Below are 18,011 nucleotides of genomic sequence, written 5' to 3'. Positions count from 1 at the left end.
CTATTCATATATATATATATATATATATATATATTTATGCGAAAAATATTTTTGATTTCAATAAATTACATTCATGTTTCCTGAGTTTGTAATATATGAGAAGATCTGGATGGTTTGAGACATGTGAGAAAGTCACCATGAAAGTTCATACTTACTGTGGCGTTCTTGCTTTTAATACTTTAAAGTACATCTCGTTTAAGCTAGCCAGCTGTGATGGCAACTACAGCATTACATGACAATTTAAGAGATTTAGGGGGAAAGCTCAATGCAATGGCCTGTATACATAATTTGGTTTGAGGGGGCGTGGTGGCTCAGTAGTAGAAATGAAATGAAATGAAATTTTGAGTTTTACGTCCCACGGTTATGCCGGTTAGGCTCAAGGAGACGGTGATAATGAGTAATGAATGAAATGGTGGAATGAAGAAAGTGGGAGGAAACGGGAGAACCCCGAGAAAACCCACGCACACGGTGTTTGTCCACCACAAAGTTCACTTGGCGTGAGCAGGGTTTGAACCCGAGACCCCTAGCACCAGAGGTGAACGCTCTACCACCGAGCCACCGCGGCCCCCTCAGTAGTAGAGTATTTATCTCTGGTGCTTGGGGTCCCTGGTTCGATCCGTGGCCACGTAAATTTGTGGTAAACAAAATCGTGTCCATGAATTTTCTCTGGGTACTCCCATTTTCTCAGTCCATCAGTTCTTCCATCATTCACTTGCCTTAAAAATTGTCTCCCTTAGCCTAACGGGCATATACGTGGGACGTTAAAGATTTGATTTTTTTTTTTTCATTTGATATTTGATACAGTTGAGACTTGTTATATTACAGGTTTGCAATCATTTCCTTTTGGTAATCGAATTATCGTTCGATTTTGTAGCCATTTTGATACATTGCATATATCGATTTAATCTAAAATTTGTCAATCTGTAGGTCGCTGATCCGTGCTTTCTGCTTGTAGGTGAAAGTGCTTTATTAAAATGTTGGAACCGGCAGAAGTGGAGTTCCTTGCTGAGACAGGGATGGTAAGCATTATCCCCAACTTTAATTTCGACCGTATTTACTTGATCTCTGGCGATGTTGGACCGTTCAGAGCAGGACTTCCAGTGCGTGTCCCCATATGGATGGCCATTAATTTAAGGCAGAGGCAGAAGTGTCGAATAATGGCCCCCGATTGGATGGATGTTGAGAAGCTGGAAGAGGTCAAAGAGGAGGAGGCCAGATCCAAGTAAGTTCGAATATATGTCGCAGGACAAACTCCTGTGACTTTAGAATACAGTCACATATCTTTAGAATACATCGTGTCTCCATTTGCTCATCTGTATTTCGAGCACATATCTCGAGTCCTCATCGTCGGATGGTTCAAACCTTAAATAATACTTCATTAATGGTATAGATATCGGTACTATATACGATAACGGAAAATTCTCAGGGAGAGATTTCTGCCTATTCTTATTATAAATTATTTATTTAAGATTAACCTTCATCCACTCTCGCCCGCGACAAATTGACCGTCATTTTTAATTTTGGGTACCCTTCTTCCCAGAGCCCTAACATTATGGTCAAATGGGTGTGTATTCTCCATTCACACTCCGGAGAACTAGATTCTGTGCGGCTGCAATCTTACCAGTGCCTACTTCCGGCTCACTACAATCCCAAAGTTGTGGAGGATGGACGACCAATTTGCCGTTAGTGCGAGCGAAAATGTGAATTTTTTGTTGCTCAACTACATAACAATTTAAGGGCCGCGGTGGCTCAGTGGTAGAGCGTTCCCCTCTGACGCTTGGGGTCCCGGGTTCGATCCCAGCCCCCGCCAAGTGAACTTTGTGGTGGACAAACACCGTGTGCGTGGGTTTTCTCGGGGTTCTCCCGTTTCCTCCCACTTTTTTCATTCCACCATTTCATTCATCACTCATCACCACCGTCTCCTTTAGCCTAACCGGCATAACCGTGGGACGTATAACTTAAGGATTTCATTTCATTTTTTACATAACAATTTAAGTAAAATTTTCATTATCTTTCATTGGCTGTTTCATTTTTAACTGCCCTAACATAAAAAATAACACAAGAAGACCGTATCTGTACGAGTTAGCATTACAGCTAATGAATCAAAACCTGAAAGCTCGTTCTGAAACAACAATTTTGTCAAAAGATTTGCTCGTGTTCTTGGCACTAATCAGAGAGCAAACTACCGATGATGAACCAGTCGAATCAATCTGAACAGATATTTGGAGAAAACATGTGCAAAGAGCACTCAGCCATTACTATTACTTGCAGTATATGCTAGCAATCTCACAACGAGTACAGTGACATGGATATTTGATAGCTTAGAACCCGCCTTGAATGTACAGATTGTAGAAAAACATGTGCAATCATTACCACTACTTATAAATAAATGCCAATAATCTCACGAGGACAGTGACATGGATGTTGATTAGGTTAAATTCTGTTCTTTCGTGTTTTGTTCACAGTATATTCATTGATATTTAGCAGTGTTGTATATTAATGTAAACATATTTTTTGGTCAACAATGATTTGTTTTAATTTACTAAGCCTAATTACCTAGGTACTGCAAAACATACACTTTGCATCATGCACAATGTTGAAAAACGTGAATAATCGATGACGGCCAAAATGGCGCGAGCAGAAACGTGAATTGGCAGTACGCGAGCGGACGAAGGTTAAATAGTGTGGAAGAACTTCAAAGACTGTCCATAGAAGAGCTTATTAACAGCTAACCAAGTATTGCATAAACACCCATTGACACAACTGTTGCGTTAAGGCTTGAAACTCAATAGCTCAGCCACTAATTAAGCTAGGGAGATAATTTTGATATGTGTTCCTGAATGATGAAGTTTTCCGCCGATATTCATTTTATGTATGTGAGCTGGATAGCACGGCGGAGGGTGAAGTTGATGTTTTTGTTTTTTTGCATCAGGTTTTTGTGGAGGGCATTGCCCCCTCCCGTGGGGATACACTCATAAAAGTTGGTATGTGAAGCATTGAAATAGTTCACTACATGGTAATACCCAGTATATGCGCTTGTTGCTTATGTGGAAAAGTGGGGGTGGGGTGGGGGCAAAGTTTGTCTCCTTCTCTTTTGATGTAAATTATTTTTATTTTCAGGACGGTTCCATATAAGATAAAACTGAATTGGTTTGCACAAGTGTTACCTCGTTAGAATCTGTGTTCCATAAGCTTTCTATAATTAGGGGGTTCACCAGAACCCCAACGTAAGAGTGAGATTTCGTTCAAATTCCTAGTGTGCGTAAAAAGTTTAAAATAAGCACTATTTAATCTGTAATAAAATGGTTGGAGTTTAAGAGGAGCTAGATACCTCTCTACAGGAAGTTTTCCAGGGCTCCCAGCTGTTCTATTTTTCTATTTTTTCCTATATTTTTGAAATTGGTCTATATTATGTCCTATATTTTAATCTTCTCTTTATTTCTTATATTTTTCAGTGATTGAATTATTAAAAATCAAGCCAAAGGCAGTTCTAATGATGATTTAAATTGCTATACATCAGCAATATGCTTAAATGTGTCTGTTTTTTTGTGAGGGACAGTCACTAATTCTCACTACTCCTTTTTTATTTGGTTTTTCCTATCCTCCCGTGGCCACTTTTTTTGCTCTTTGTCTCCCATCTGCTTATTCTTTCCCAATGAAGCTTAGCGGAGGAACCTTTGCCATGATCCAGTTTCTTATAACGAAAGCTGTGTTAGCATTTTCCTTCAGAATGTGTGCAGCACTATTGGCTAGGCATTGAGGTGTGTTGGTATTTACCAACATATCCCAACACCTTCTAATATTGGTGTACATAATACGCGTCCTGGAAAACCTGCAAATAAAGACGTGTCGTGGAAACGCTCTGGAAAAGTCATGGAATAGCAGAAAAATGGTGAAAATCTTGGAAATGAACTGGAAATGTCCTGAAATTTATGTTGTGTAACAGTTGTTAGAACTGTATATATAATTAACAGAGCTGTGATGAAGGAAATGGTGTTACATTATTTATTTCAGAAGAAAATAGTTTGATCAAATAATTCAATGTTTAATTAGATTCAAGTATTTTGTTACAGAGAAATAAGTTATCAATCTTTTTTTCATTAGAAAGATATGAAGTAATGAATAATAATGTCAAACTTTATCTGTAGATAAAAGAACTAGAAGGATAGGAAGAAAGTAGAGAAATAGTTAATATTTTTGCGTGTATTAAATTTATATATAAATAACTACGTGTAAAAAGTGTTAACTGCCATGCTAATCCTATAAATAAGAGTTAACTATTTCTTTTTCTTCTGAGGTAGTGCGAATATGTTCTGAGTTCTAAAAATATTCGCACTACCGCATTTTTTAGTGTTTTTACTATTTTCAGTAACAAATAGTTGTCCATTGGGGTGAAGGGTGGCCCTTTTCTTACAATACATTTATATTTTTTTTTCTTTGCTTCAGAGCATAATATTCTATTGTATAAAACAAACTGTCCTATATTTTTCAAATGTCCTGCGGAAAGGTTTGGTTATTGTATTTAGCACCAATATCGATAGATTTTCGTAATTATTCACTTTTTTTTTTTTTTTAATTCCTTAATATAGAATAAACTTTTCAGTATTTCGATTACATATACGAATAAACTTTAAGGAACTTTAATAAAGTTTAATACATGTTGTATGTTGATATCTTAACATGCTTATTGTTTTAGTATCAGTAGTCGTTTCAGATATGTATACAAAGTTAGCGTGCTTTTAACGGGGATGGGGGGGGGGGGGCTCAGTGGTAGATCGCTCACCTCCGATGCTTGGGGTCCCTGGTTCGATCCCAGCTCGCGCCGTGTGAACTTTGTGGTGGACAAACACCGTACTTGTGGGTTTTCTCGGGGTTCTCCCGTTTCCTCCCACTTTCTTCATTCCACCATTTCACTCATCTCTCATCATCACCTTCTCCTTTAGCGTAACCCGCATAAGCGTGGGACGTAAAACTTAGAGATTTCATTTTATTTTTGCTTTTATCGTGAAATATTTGTCTATGTAAATGATAATCCAAACAAGTGGCTTCCCCTAAATTGATAATATGTTTAGAGTGCACTCTTACAAATTGTACCTGAATATTATGTACTTTGTTAATATTAGCCTCATAAAACTGTATTTACAAGCAAATTTCTTTTAATAAATATATCTCGGAGAAACAAAGAAAGTAGAGATGCATTATGGGAAAAATCATAGAATGGCTTGGGAAAAAAAACTGCTTTTTTTTTTAAAAAAAAAAAACTTTTTTTCTGCTTGGGAAATTTTGGGCTTTATTTCAAAATTCTTCTTTAAATTAAAACAGACAATTCTTCTTTAAATTAATTAATAATTTCTTTAATTTATAAAACAGACTTTGTTTCGCTTCTCAACAACACAAAAAATCATTTGATAAATGATTGATGCAGATGATGATACAAAATCTCGAATGTGAACCATTAATTTCTAAAAGATATTTCAAACAATTTTAATTCTCAACATATTTACATTATCAGTCCCAAAAGATTATCCAATGTATATAATAAGAATTTTTAACCTCTTATATACAAAAATAAGTACTTTTTTAAAAAATATACAAATAACTAGCAAAATAACTATGTAGTATTTTTACTTCAAAATATATCTCACACCGTCTTTTTGAAACAAAATAAAATTAAAACAAAACATGAGAGAAATATTTATATTTATATGATACTCATCAAAAGCTTGGTTTTGTGTGGTTGTGTACATTCTTGGAATTTTACAGTTAAATTTTAACATTCATATACATTGCAGGCAATATTTTTATTCTGAATTACAAAAAAAGAAAGATTGAGACTACATAATTTATTGTGGTACAGTCCGCAGCAAAAAAACCTGCAACATGAGCGTGTAAATTTATTGTGAAACTACACCTAACAGCGCATTGAATCAACACGGCACGAATCACGCCAGAAGAAACTTCGGCGTCTTCCCGTGCACACTTATTTTGGAGCAAAAGACTTCGTCGTTTCACAATAAACTTACATGCTCATGTTGCAGTTTTTTTTTTTTTTTTTTTTTCCTGCGAACTGTACGTGTGTGAGTTCAAACAAATAACACACAAGGAATCACGTGTAACTCCAACCATTGTTCTTGAAAGTTTGCTGAAATTTGATTAATATATTCACTGAACACAAACACAAGCACAAATATAAGTTCCAACTTTGTAGCCTTCTCAAAAATAACATTATGTTCTGTCTTTTTGTTCATTACTTATATCATTCCGTCGGCAGTGTGTTATAACCTATAAGTTTATTATATCTGACTTTTGGGACTTTCATAAAAATTCGTACTAGAGTAAGAATGAAGAATAGTCATTGTTTTATTACAATACAACTTATTACTTTAAAAGTCTGAAAAAAATGCATCCTTTGTATGGGACCTCTCAAAAATCATCTAATTTTATTAAATGCACTTCCTCCTGGCCATTAACAGTGAGAGAGCTAAAAACACGAAGTTTGCAACTATTATGTTAGTCCAGTCATTAGATACAGTTTGAGTGCACTTGCCAAGTTTAGTACGCCAAGTTTCTGTCTACATGTTTTATGTAGGATTACTACGAGTTTGGAAACACAAGTTGGCAACAATGTACTATTGTGGGAATCCATATTGACTCCTTTCAGAAGACGGAAAGTTGCATCAGGATTAATGGCAGGAAATAGTAATCTTATGCACAAACCTCGAAAATAGCAATAACAGCTTCAATAGGTAAAGCGTGTGGTGTTACACTCTTCACACATCACCAGTTTAGAGGGAGCCAATTGTTGGGATCGTCTTTTATATAGAAATTCTCTTTGAAGCTAAGAATTCATTACTCTGTATACAGGTTGTTTCAAAACAGCACCGACAACGTGTGGGAGGTGATTCCTGACATGAAGATAAGACAAAAAGTATAGACCAAACTGGGTGCAGAAATCCGTCATTTCGGAGTTATAGGCTACCGAAAACATGAAAAAATCAACTTTAAAGATCTATAGCTCAATATTATGGGACCTACCGTAGTCGGGTCGACTTCACTTAGGGTGCGCTACCCAAAAATTCATGTTGCAGGGTCATGCCGTACTCACGCAACAATTTTTATAGAGGGCGTTCGGCTACGGACATACAATTTGAAGTACTCACCAACTAACTCCATAAAAATTGTTGTGTGAGTACCGCAGGATTCTCGAACATGAATATTTGTACAGGGCACATACTAGTGAAGTCTTGACCCGACTACGGTAGGTCCCATAGTATTGAAGCTATGACCTTCAAAGTTTTTATGTTTTCGGCAGCCTATAACTCTAAAATCACGGATTTCTGAACCCAGGTTGACATACCTTTTTGACTTACCGTGGTGTCTGGAATCATCTCCCAAACTTTTTGTCAGTGTAGTTTTGAAACACCCTGTATAAATTAGAAATGTCCACTAATACTGAAAACAATAATTCTGTAAAGATTTAAATATTCAGAATGTATTAATCCTCATTAAAATGAAATTTTTGAGTTTTACGTCCCACAGTTATGCCTGCTAGGCTAAAAGAGATGGTGATGATGAGAAATATACTACGCGGCAGAACATAACCAATTTTTTCCTCGAAGGTCAAGATCTAAGGGTTCACTTGTCCCTACCATAAATTCTTCATTGTAACTAGAATCCGGCGTTTCCACTCGAACTCTCATAGAACTCGAACTCTTTTTTAAGCTGTCAGTATGGCTAACCCCACTACGGTTATCATAGTAGCATCGTACTGCGTTTGCTCCGTCTGGCATAAGAACGTATATTTCGGTTGCTATGTTTTGCAATGAGCCCACGTCATGTGACAATACATGAAAGCTATTTTATTCTACTTGTTCAGCTTAAAATACAAATTACTTTGATGTAAATTATGTTGGGAAGCATGTAAATATTATCGAATAGAGCAAAACTTCTCTACTCCCGATCCAAGCCTTTGCATTATGTTTCCTCCATAAGTGACGTAAAGGCAATGCTTTAAATAGAAGCGGGAGAGTGTTCATGATATACTTCTTTTGATCTTTCACTTCGAGCACTGCGTAAAGGTATAGCAACACAGTTTAAAAGCCTAGATCTTCTTATCTCTAATATTTTCAGTGCGTAGCTGATGGTTGTATTGCTCCATTAGTTACGCACAATCCATCATGGACCGTAGCTCTAGGGAGTCAGTTTAGCACTTCCTTATATTTCCTTGCAAATTTCCTCTTTATTTCAATATGCATTTATTATTTTATTACCAACGCCCTATCTACACAGGAATACCACTCCTCGTGAGATCAGCGAAGTTAAGCAGTGCCGGGTCTGGCCAGAGGAAAGATAGGTGTGACCATTCGTAGTCACCAGACGGTGTTGGCGTTGCAGCGTTCACCCAGCGTCGTGAGGACAGTTCAGGAGAATAGAACCAAACCCTGCGAAATCCATTTTCTTTTTTCAAATTTTTCAGGGAACGAAGACAAAGTGACGCCCTTATGTTTCAGATTTTTTTTTCGATATATTTGACTCAATCTGTGACCATTAAACAAAACAAAACAAAAAAAAAAAAAATCAACAATTCTGAAACATAGGGCGTCACTTTTTCTTCATTTCCTGACAAAATTGAAAAATGGATTTAGCAGGTTTCGTTTTTATACCCATGAATTGGGAAGCCACTTGAAAGAAAAAAAGTAGCAAACTACAGTCTATAAAGCCTGCATTAACGGCCGAGAATAGCCGATCTGCTGACAATACAGAGGTTGTTCAGTCTCCATTTGGCCAATTTCGACTTACCTAAAAATTTAGAAGAATGGCGCCAGGTCCGTAAGTGCTCGATGTGTTTCCCTTGGTTCCTAACAACAGCCCAATAACGTAATTTCCACTGTAATAGACTCCTCTCAAGAACTGCGAGGGGAATCTTGTCCCATTCCCGTTGCACAGCTTTCCAAAGTCCTTCCACAGTTCTCACACGCCGTTTTCCCAAAGCCCGCTTCAGCAATCTAAATCCACAATAGTCCATAGGACTTGCATCTGGAGATTTAACAGGTACCTCATTGAAAGGTATCACCTGTATACCACTTGCCTCCTCCATCTCCCTGTAGAATGCGAGGGACGATCGTGAGGTATGTGATGAGGCCTTGTCCATATGAATGCGCACCAGATTGGCGTCATTTCCGTACATTGTTGGAATATCATGTTCGTTGATTGGCCGCATGATCTGCTCCTGAAAATAATGCGAATTTATTTTGCAGTTCTTCGCCACCCTATAAATCTTTAGTTTACCTCGGTAACAGTAGCCAGTAACGACCATGAACCCTTTTGGGAAGGTTTCTTTACAGACACGGATCCACCTTCTGAAGTTCTTGGCGCCTTTCTCTCGGTACATGATGGCTCTCGGTTTGCCGCAGTTGGAAAGGTAAATCCATGCTTCATCGAGCGTTACGACGTACCTCCGCCTTTGTTTTGCCAGATGCCGTTCGTACAGCTTCCGGGCGTTCCACTTTCGTTCCTTTTGGTGGGCATCCGTGAGAAGATAGCCGCGAGCTTTCATGACTTTTTCCAGCTTGAATTGATGGTGTAACGTCCGGCTCACAGTCCCCAAAGACACGTCAAGACGATTAGCCATACACCTTTGTGTTGGCGGATTTTCTTGCATTGCCATTTTGCGAAGTTTCCTATACATGGTGGAGGTGGCCTTGGTGCATTCCCGCTTCCTAGGCAACTTCGTTGGTGGTCCAAATGGTGGAGCTTCGTTGGCCTTGTACTTTTTAATAACATTTTTTATTCCACTTAAACTGATGTTGTAACCATTCTTCTTGCACTGTTTACTAATGACAGAAACACTAAAGTAGGCGTCATAAAGACCCGCAACATAGCTTTCCCAAAAGCGGCTTAGTTTGGGAGGCATTTCGGTCACAGAGCGGAAACCCACACACTTGGAAACAAATTTAACACAACATTCACAACAATGGTCCTGTTTTGTGCGTTATTGTCGTCCGCGCGGAAAAGCAACTCCGTTCCCGGAAAGCCACTACACAACACTGCAGGACGCCACGAGCCAGGTCGGGTGAGTCCATTCTGCCCGGGAGGGGGAAGGAACGAAATCGGCCAAACGTAGGCTGAACAACCTCTGTATAATATCCCACAGGAATCAGTGCCATAAGTCCAGGCCTCCTAAAGGCTGTTGCGCCAGGAATTTAGTTATTATTGCTAATAGTAATAATATTAGCAGAAGGCTTAATAAAGATTCTGAGTGTTTGTTTGTTCTGCTCATAAGTACATTATTTCTCACTTTATGATATAGTTAGGCAGGTTAACAATTGATCAGTTTCATTCTAATGTGATGTATCACGTATATAAAAACTGGACAAACTGCGAAGTAGGGTAGTACACACAAGAAATTAGTAATGATAGCTTTATTACTCAAATGTTAACCCGCATACGTTAATAAATATGAGGAATTTTGTACTTAATAGAATGCTTTTTACACCATTTCTTTGTGTTAAAGTTTAAATTGTCATTATAGTATTATCCACGGGCCTGTCGAATAATACTGTAATAATAATAATAATAATAATAATAATAATAATGTTATTTATAAAAGACTAACATCAGTGCATCACGCTAACTCCTAATAGTAAATCACGTTCATGCTCGTTGCAATAATATAATGCAATAATTTAGATTTGAGCATTTATATTTATGTATCCGCAAGTTCGTTGGTTGGCTAACTAAAAAAAGAAAGAAAAAAGTGAATGCAAACAATTAGAGCTTTTAAGAATTAACTTTAACCTATAATTAGTGCTTGAACTTTTTAGGTAAACAGTACCAGCCCGATACCCATTGCGTTTGGTTTACTCGATCCTTAGACCTGATAAACCCGTTTGACCCGTGTTTAGCCTGTTTGGACCGTTTGACCCAATAGACTCGTTATGAGTTCGTACATGATAATTAGAACAATTTGTATTACGATAATAAAGTGAAAGAACACGCCATTTACAATCATGACAGACTAAGCTTGTTCACATAAAAACAGGATTATCAGGCCAACCCCATTCATACGGTTCAATCGGGTCGGTCCCACCGGCAGTCCAGGATCGATTCTATTTCCGAGCATTACCGAAAATGCATAGTAGCCCGAAAAGGCTCGGACGTAAAAAAAGTATCATAATATTATTATTATTATTATTATTATTATTATTATTATTATTATTATTATTATTATTATTATTATTATTATTATTATTATATAATACGAAAGAAAATTACATGTTAAATGACCTGTACGTATTTTGTTCCTATTTTAAATGGTTATTCATGTTTTATTTATCTGTTTATTGGTTTGCAACACACAAAGAAGAATAGTTTGAGACTTCATTGTTTACCCTGGCGACAGGAGGAGCGGCTAAGCTTTTGTAATACCGGCAAAATCCAGCTGATTGACAAACCACACATGGCTGCTAACAACTAGATGACAGTTTTACCGCTGATAAGAAAAGTTGGTTTAGCTTTGAAAACAAGCATAAATGAAATGATGGAATGAAGAAATTGGGAGGAAACGGGAGAACCCCGAGGAAACCCACGCACACGGTGTTTGTCCACCACAAAGTTCACTTGGAATCCTTATTAAAGGTTACTCGTGTATGTAACCTACATACTGGAATAAAAGTAGTTAAGTATTATAGTTACATTAAAGCATATACTACAGTGTGTTCGTGAAGTCGTGCAACCCAAAGTTTGATTGCGTATATCTGTTGAATCAAGAACGATAAACACACATGAGACTCCAAACAAATGTAAGCGTGTTCTATGTGGATATTTTCGAGATCATGACTAATGTTGGAATATGTAGTGTTTTGTGTAGTGACGAAACGAAGTACTGAAAGTGTAAAATAAAAAATGTACAAAATGAAGAAAATTAATATTCAGTTGCAGAAAACTGATCACCTGCGGGTGAATCCCTGTATATATGTGCAGTGTGCATCAACATTTATTCATTGATGCAAAATTGTGACAAAGTTGATGCAGTGTTGCCATGTAAAAAGAGTATTTAATGCAATTCTGTAAAAATGGGTGCTTTTGACAGAAACGCAGCCCCTGCCAACACTGTTGTCATAAAATAACTGCAACAGGTGTGCTTTAGGTTAATTAATGATAAGCAATGAGAATTTGCACATAATTGATAACCTGAGTTTTTATGCCAGTTGCCACGTGGGTATTTTTTTTATCGCAAATTTTTGAATAAAAACTCAGTACCTTCAGTACTTTCTTTCGTCACTACATAAAAACGTTACAAATTCCAACATTAGTCATGATCTCGAAAATTTCTACACAGAACACGCTCACATTTGTTTGGAGTCTCATGTGTGTTTATCGTTCTTCATTCAAAAGATATACGCAATCAAACTTTGGGTTGCGCGACTTTATAGACATACTGTAGTACATGCTTTAATGTAACTATAATACTTAACTATTTTTATTCCAGTATGTAGATTATATAAACGAGTAACTTTTAATGAGGATTCCAAGTGAACTTTGTGGTGGACAATCTCCGTGTGCGTAGGTTTCCTCGCGGTTCTCCTGTTTCCTCCCACTTTCTTCATTCCACCATTTCATTCAGTTCCCATCATCACCGTCTCCTTTAGCCTAACCAGTATAAGCGTGGGATTTGAAACTTAGATTTCATTTCATTTTGATTTCAAGATTATTTAAAAGTAGAGATGCAAAAAAGCCGGCTTTTTTGAATCGATGGTTTTTTTCACATAAAAAGCCGGCTTTTTTGGAAAAAAACGAGAATTTTGGAAATTTTGGCTTTTTTCATTTTCATGATTTTGCTATCCAAATAGCTTTCTTATAGTATATTCTATAGTTAGATAAGATTTCCACGACCTGAATGCCATATTTAGCTCTGTAATTCACCATCAAGATGGATGGAGCACATATGTTACGAATTAAAGCTAACATGAAGAATGTAGTATTTGAGAGCAATTTTACTTGTTATTTAACTTTATTTTAACTTTTGAGTTATCGACATTTTTTTCCTTCTCTAGATCATTTTAGTTTGTCATCCGTGTTTCATTTCTAAGAGCTTAGTACTCCAGCTTCTAGCACGAAAGTTAAACTTACGTTTTTCTATATATCCGTCAAAGCATACGTTTTTCAATATGTCCGTCAAACCGTATTTGCACATTTCTGTTATACTGTAGTTGTGCAATGATTTAGCAATAATTTTCCAGATACAACCTTGAATACCAATTTATACAAATAATCAATAGCGGATTTAGAAAAGTACTTTGGGAGGGGTTTCTCTGATTGTTTCGTTTTCTAAAAAGTCCTAATTTTATTTGGGAGGTGCTTGAAGTTTATGAGTACAGGCATAACTAATATTTCGTTTCGTTTATATGTTTAGCAATAATCTTCCGGATACAACCTTGAAGATCATTTTATACTGAGAATCAGTGGCGAATTTAAAAAAGTGTTTTGGGAGGGGTTTTCTTACTACTAATGTTTAGTTTTTCTAAACATTCGTAATTTTTATTTGATGGGAGCTTAAAGTTTATGTGTAAAGGCATAACTAATAGATATTTCGTTCGTTTTAGACATTCCACAACTTTGGAGAACAGGCTTCAGTCCGAAAGACCGATCCTCTAACCTTCGCAAAACCGTCACTGCTGGTAATTAGTAATAATAACGATTTAAAAACAATAAGAAAGGAAGTCAGCCAACTCCTACACTCCTAGTCGGCCAGTACACGCACTATTTCTACATTCTCAGATGGAATGAAGGAAGGCTTTGTCAGAATGGTCGAATGCTGGGTTGAATCCCGGACTTCCCGATAGAAGCGCTAAAGCCAACCACTCAGTCACGTTTGTTGTGCAGTTGTATTTAGCTTAACTTAAATATATTCCGTAGTCTTTTTTTTTTTATTTTTTTTTTTCCGTAATGATATGTTGAATCCCTCTTGTTAAAAATTCAGAAAACTTGAGGACTGGGTAAACCGTGATGGTGGTCAAGGGCGCCCATGTTGTGGTTTCCAAGGAGGGGAAGTATAAGCGACGTTTCAAAAATAGTTTCAAATTTTGCTGTAACTAATGTAAAAATCCTATTGGATTTTCAATATTCTGAAGTACATTTTCCTCTAGGGGGGGCAAGCGCCCCCTTAACCCCCCTGATGGGCGCCCTTGATGGTGGTTATAAAAAACTTGACTGTAGAATTTCAAGAATATACAGAACCATGTGCAGCCTTTAATTGTATCATACAAATCTAAGTATTTCTCTTATGTTTTATTTTAATTTTATTTTGTTTCAAAAAGAGGGTATGGAATATTTTGAAGTAAAAATACTACATACAATTTTGCTAGTTATTTGTGTATTTTTTGAAAGAAGTTTTTACTCTTAGGGTTGGCTCGTTTACACCAGCTGTTTTTTTTTTTTTTTTTTTTTTTTAATAACTGGTTTAAACTAAAAAAATTAAAAGAACAAAAATGCGAATCGTGTGAACTTCATAGTGACGTTTCACATGTCAAACCATCTGCATTAGTCTTATTTCCTTTTCACCTTTTAATCAAGGTGTCCCATGTTCAATTGTCGGTCGAACCACAACCCTTCTTTCATGTGTAAACCAAGTACTCTTTCGGATGTCACTTTAAGCGAAAGTCTTCTCCTTGATAACCTCGGTATTACGTAAGGATGTTAAGCCTAAACATACAAAACGAAACCAAATTATATATTTCTGCATGCCTGTTGTTTTATAAAGAAGCGAAGGTTGCTTAAATATATTGATTAAAATTGGTAAAATTTATCGATTGCCTACTTAGCTTCCAACATTAGCTTGAATTGGACTTTCAATGATACCTACATACTAAATTTGTAAATACCTCAGTTTTAGAAAAATAAACACACTGCTGAACAAGACTGCACTTATTTAATATAAAAACACATTTACACGTGACGTTTCGATCTTCTATCCAAGATCCTCATCAGATGTACACTCACGTCTGATGAGGATCTTAGTGCAGTCTTGTTCAGCAGTGTGTTTATTTTTCTGATTTTATTCGCAAGGCGTTGACTATGATTGTCTGTGACTCAGTTTTAGCGTACTGATTATAATACTTGACCTTTAAATTTTACATGCAAATTAAATTTTACAGGATTTTCCCGTTATTGTTTTACATTTAAAAGAATGACGGGATTTTCCCGATGGCTAGGGCGGGAGTTTCTCAATTTAAGAAATTTATTGACCGGACTTCTTTAAGCTTATGGGACCTCTTCCAGCATAACCCCGTTGTTGAATAATAACACCAAGGCGAAACAAACTTATTTCTGTGAATATGTAATACAAATACATAAAGCAAAATATCTAAATCAAAAAACCTGGTTTAAACCCCAAAAAAGCCTGGTTTAAACTGCCCCCCCCCCCAAAACGGGTTTTTGGCATTTTCAGAAACAACGATGGTTCTTGCCAACTCTGCTTACTTTTGTATATAGGAGGTTAAAATGTGTTTATTATATACATTGGTTAATCCTTTGGAATTCATAATGTAAAAATGTTGAAGTAAAATTGTTTAAAATATCTTTTCGAAATTCATGGTTTACTTTCGAGGTTTTATATTCTTATCGGCATCAACCACCAATTAAATGACTTTCTGTGTTATAGAGAAGCGAAACAAAGTCTGCTTTATCGATTTAAAGCAGAATTTTGAAAAAAGCCCAAAATTTCCCAAGCGAAAAAGCAAAGCAGAAAAAACCGAGTTTTTTTTTTCAAAAAAGCCGGTTTTTTTCCGAGCCCTTGCATCTCTATTTAAAAGTAATTTTAGTCCCATAAAAATTCTTCGATGTTAGTGTTCTGACATACATTAATGTATGTTTCTTATGTTTAATTATCAGTTAAGTTCGAATAGTTTGAACACATCCATTTGTAAAGGGAATTATTTAGCAAATTTATCAATTTTGCCGAGCCAGCCTTATTCCGTAGCCCATCGACTTTGGTCTTTAAACAGTTAAGTAGATAGTCTCATATCGTTGACAGGATGACACCAGTGGAAGCCGAGGGTAGAACTTCTGTTTTTATTGTTTTAGCAACTGATTTCGAGAAGAAAAATAAGGATACCAGCCATAAGATTGGTTTAGTAGTATGAAGATTATTTTGTTTCACGTTATATGAAGGAGCCAGAGTCCTCATCTTCAAGTATTACATAGAATAAGATTAGTGCCTTCCATTTCAACTCAAAAGAAAAAAATGCACTATCACCATCACAGATATTGTTGAAACTTTTTTTTTATATAGCAACTAGACATGTTTTTAAGAGACCCATAGTTTTTTATTTTATTGAAAATAAATTTCCCGCCAAGTACTGGGTCATCAAAGACACGGAATACAATTTACGAATTGTAGAAAACATAGAAAATAGTGAACTTGGGAGCCCCACCATTCAGCTTTGGAGACAGGTAGAGTTATAATTCTTGTGATATGTACATAGGGATATAAGTAAACTATTTTATTATAGTTTGGTTTGCGCATGCGTATCTTTTTGTACTTAAATTAAAAAATAGACGTCAGTTTATCTGAAAAGTTGAATTTTGCGATTTTTTCGACCACTTCCGGTTCGAATTTTAAAATTCTGTTTTCATGATCGGTAAGACCTAGTTACCCGCTTTGCGAAAAAAAAAATGTATCGCTTCTGTGTGTAACCGTTTTGTTGAAAAAATAATCGAGAAGTCAGATTTTCAAAAATCTCCAATTTTTGGGCTCCATTTTCTTGAAAACACCATATTTTAAAATTGAAATTTTGCCAGATGGTTCAACCTTACATGAATAATAAACATACCAAATGTACATGTTTTCTACCAATGTTTTATGAATTAGCGACAGCCTTTTGAAGTTAGCGAACTTCCTTTAACTTTGATGTCACAGTTGGCAACACTGAAAACAAAAAAGTGCAACAATTTGATATTTCTGGTTCATATTCATTAATAACGAATAAAAGTTCTTTTCCTGAATGCTTTTTATTATTTTGATCAAAAAGGCTCTCTGAAATAATAAAATAAGCCTCCCTCTACTCCTCCGTTTTCTTAAACCGAAGTAATCTGAGGTGGAAGTTACGGTTACGAAACACACAAATTTTAAGTTCACTTACTTAAAATGGTTTTCGGAAATCAAAATTTCACTGATTTTTTTGTTTTCCACATGAACCAATCATTTGCTTGCGTGATGTCTTCTTCGTTAACAGCATGTAGCAGTGCAGATGCTGCAATAGCAGTTGGTGCACTCACAACTCGGAGCACATTATCGATAGTTACAAAACACTTATTTTCACTTCTCTTATACTCTTCGGGAAACCTGTACCTTGCTGAAGGTCCATGTGGAAGCGTAAACAGCACTTCAACTTCATATAATTCATGATTTATTCATAATATTTCTGCTACCCACCACTGGTTATCATATCTGCATGTAACAATTTACACTTTGAATTGCAGAAGCTCGATTTTGGAGGAAGCGTGAAGTTAGTTCATGGTGACTCGTTACTGCCATAAAAACTTCGCCAATTTTTTTTTTTTCTTTCTTTTTCCGAAATTGTCGAATTCAGTTCCAGGCAACAAAACGAGAGTAATATCCGGAGTTTGTACTTGCACTATACTCACGAATTCTTCTGCAGTTTTAAGACTGTGTATCTGTCTTGCCTTAGGTTATGCCCGAGTTGCCACATTCTTTATCCCCCCTCCCTCAATACTATCGCAGAGAACTTGCAATTCCGGTTTCACTGAAAAACCACTGCTTTATCGGACCTGTCTGCATCTCGAACATCTTAAAGCGATTTTTAAAGTGGGATGCAGCACCATCAGAAATCACCGATACGGTTTGGGAAATTGTAGACACTTATTTTGACGTATTCGAACCTTTTTCTATTTTCGCTTTTCTTCGAGTATTTTTAGAATCTTGTCTATGGCTATGAGCACTTGAGCCGTATCGTGTGTTTCGTCGTCGCTTATTACAACAAAACTGTTAG

At 36.4% G+C, this 18,011-nt stretch overlaps 1 protein-coding gene across 1 annotated transcript in view; it reads left to right on the top strand.

Annotated features, from left to right (window-relative positions):
* Psf2 (DNA replication complex GINS protein PSF2-like protein) overlaps window positions 1-18,011 on the top strand; it is a 66,359-nt gene that overhangs the window by 10,679 nt on the left and 37,669 nt on the right. Inside the window, exon 2 of the mRNA XM_081755163.1 lies at window positions 956-1,222. Within this exon, the coding sequence (XP_081611289.1) occupies window positions 975-1,222 (248 nt within the window). The 5' untranslated portion in view covers window positions 956-974. The remainder of the gene's footprint in view (window positions 1-955; window positions 1,223-18,011) is intronic.

The sequence above is a fragment of the Thermobia domestica genome, chromosome 4 (assembly GCF_964235325.1).
Source record: "Thermobia domestica chromosome 4, izTheDome1.hap1.1, whole genome shotgun sequence".
Lineage (NCBI taxonomy): Eukaryota > Metazoa > Arthropoda > Insecta > Zygentoma > Lepismatidae > Thermobia > Thermobia domestica.
Note: the sequence above shows the minus strand (reverse complement) of the source record. Positions and strands in the feature narration are given on the sequence as shown.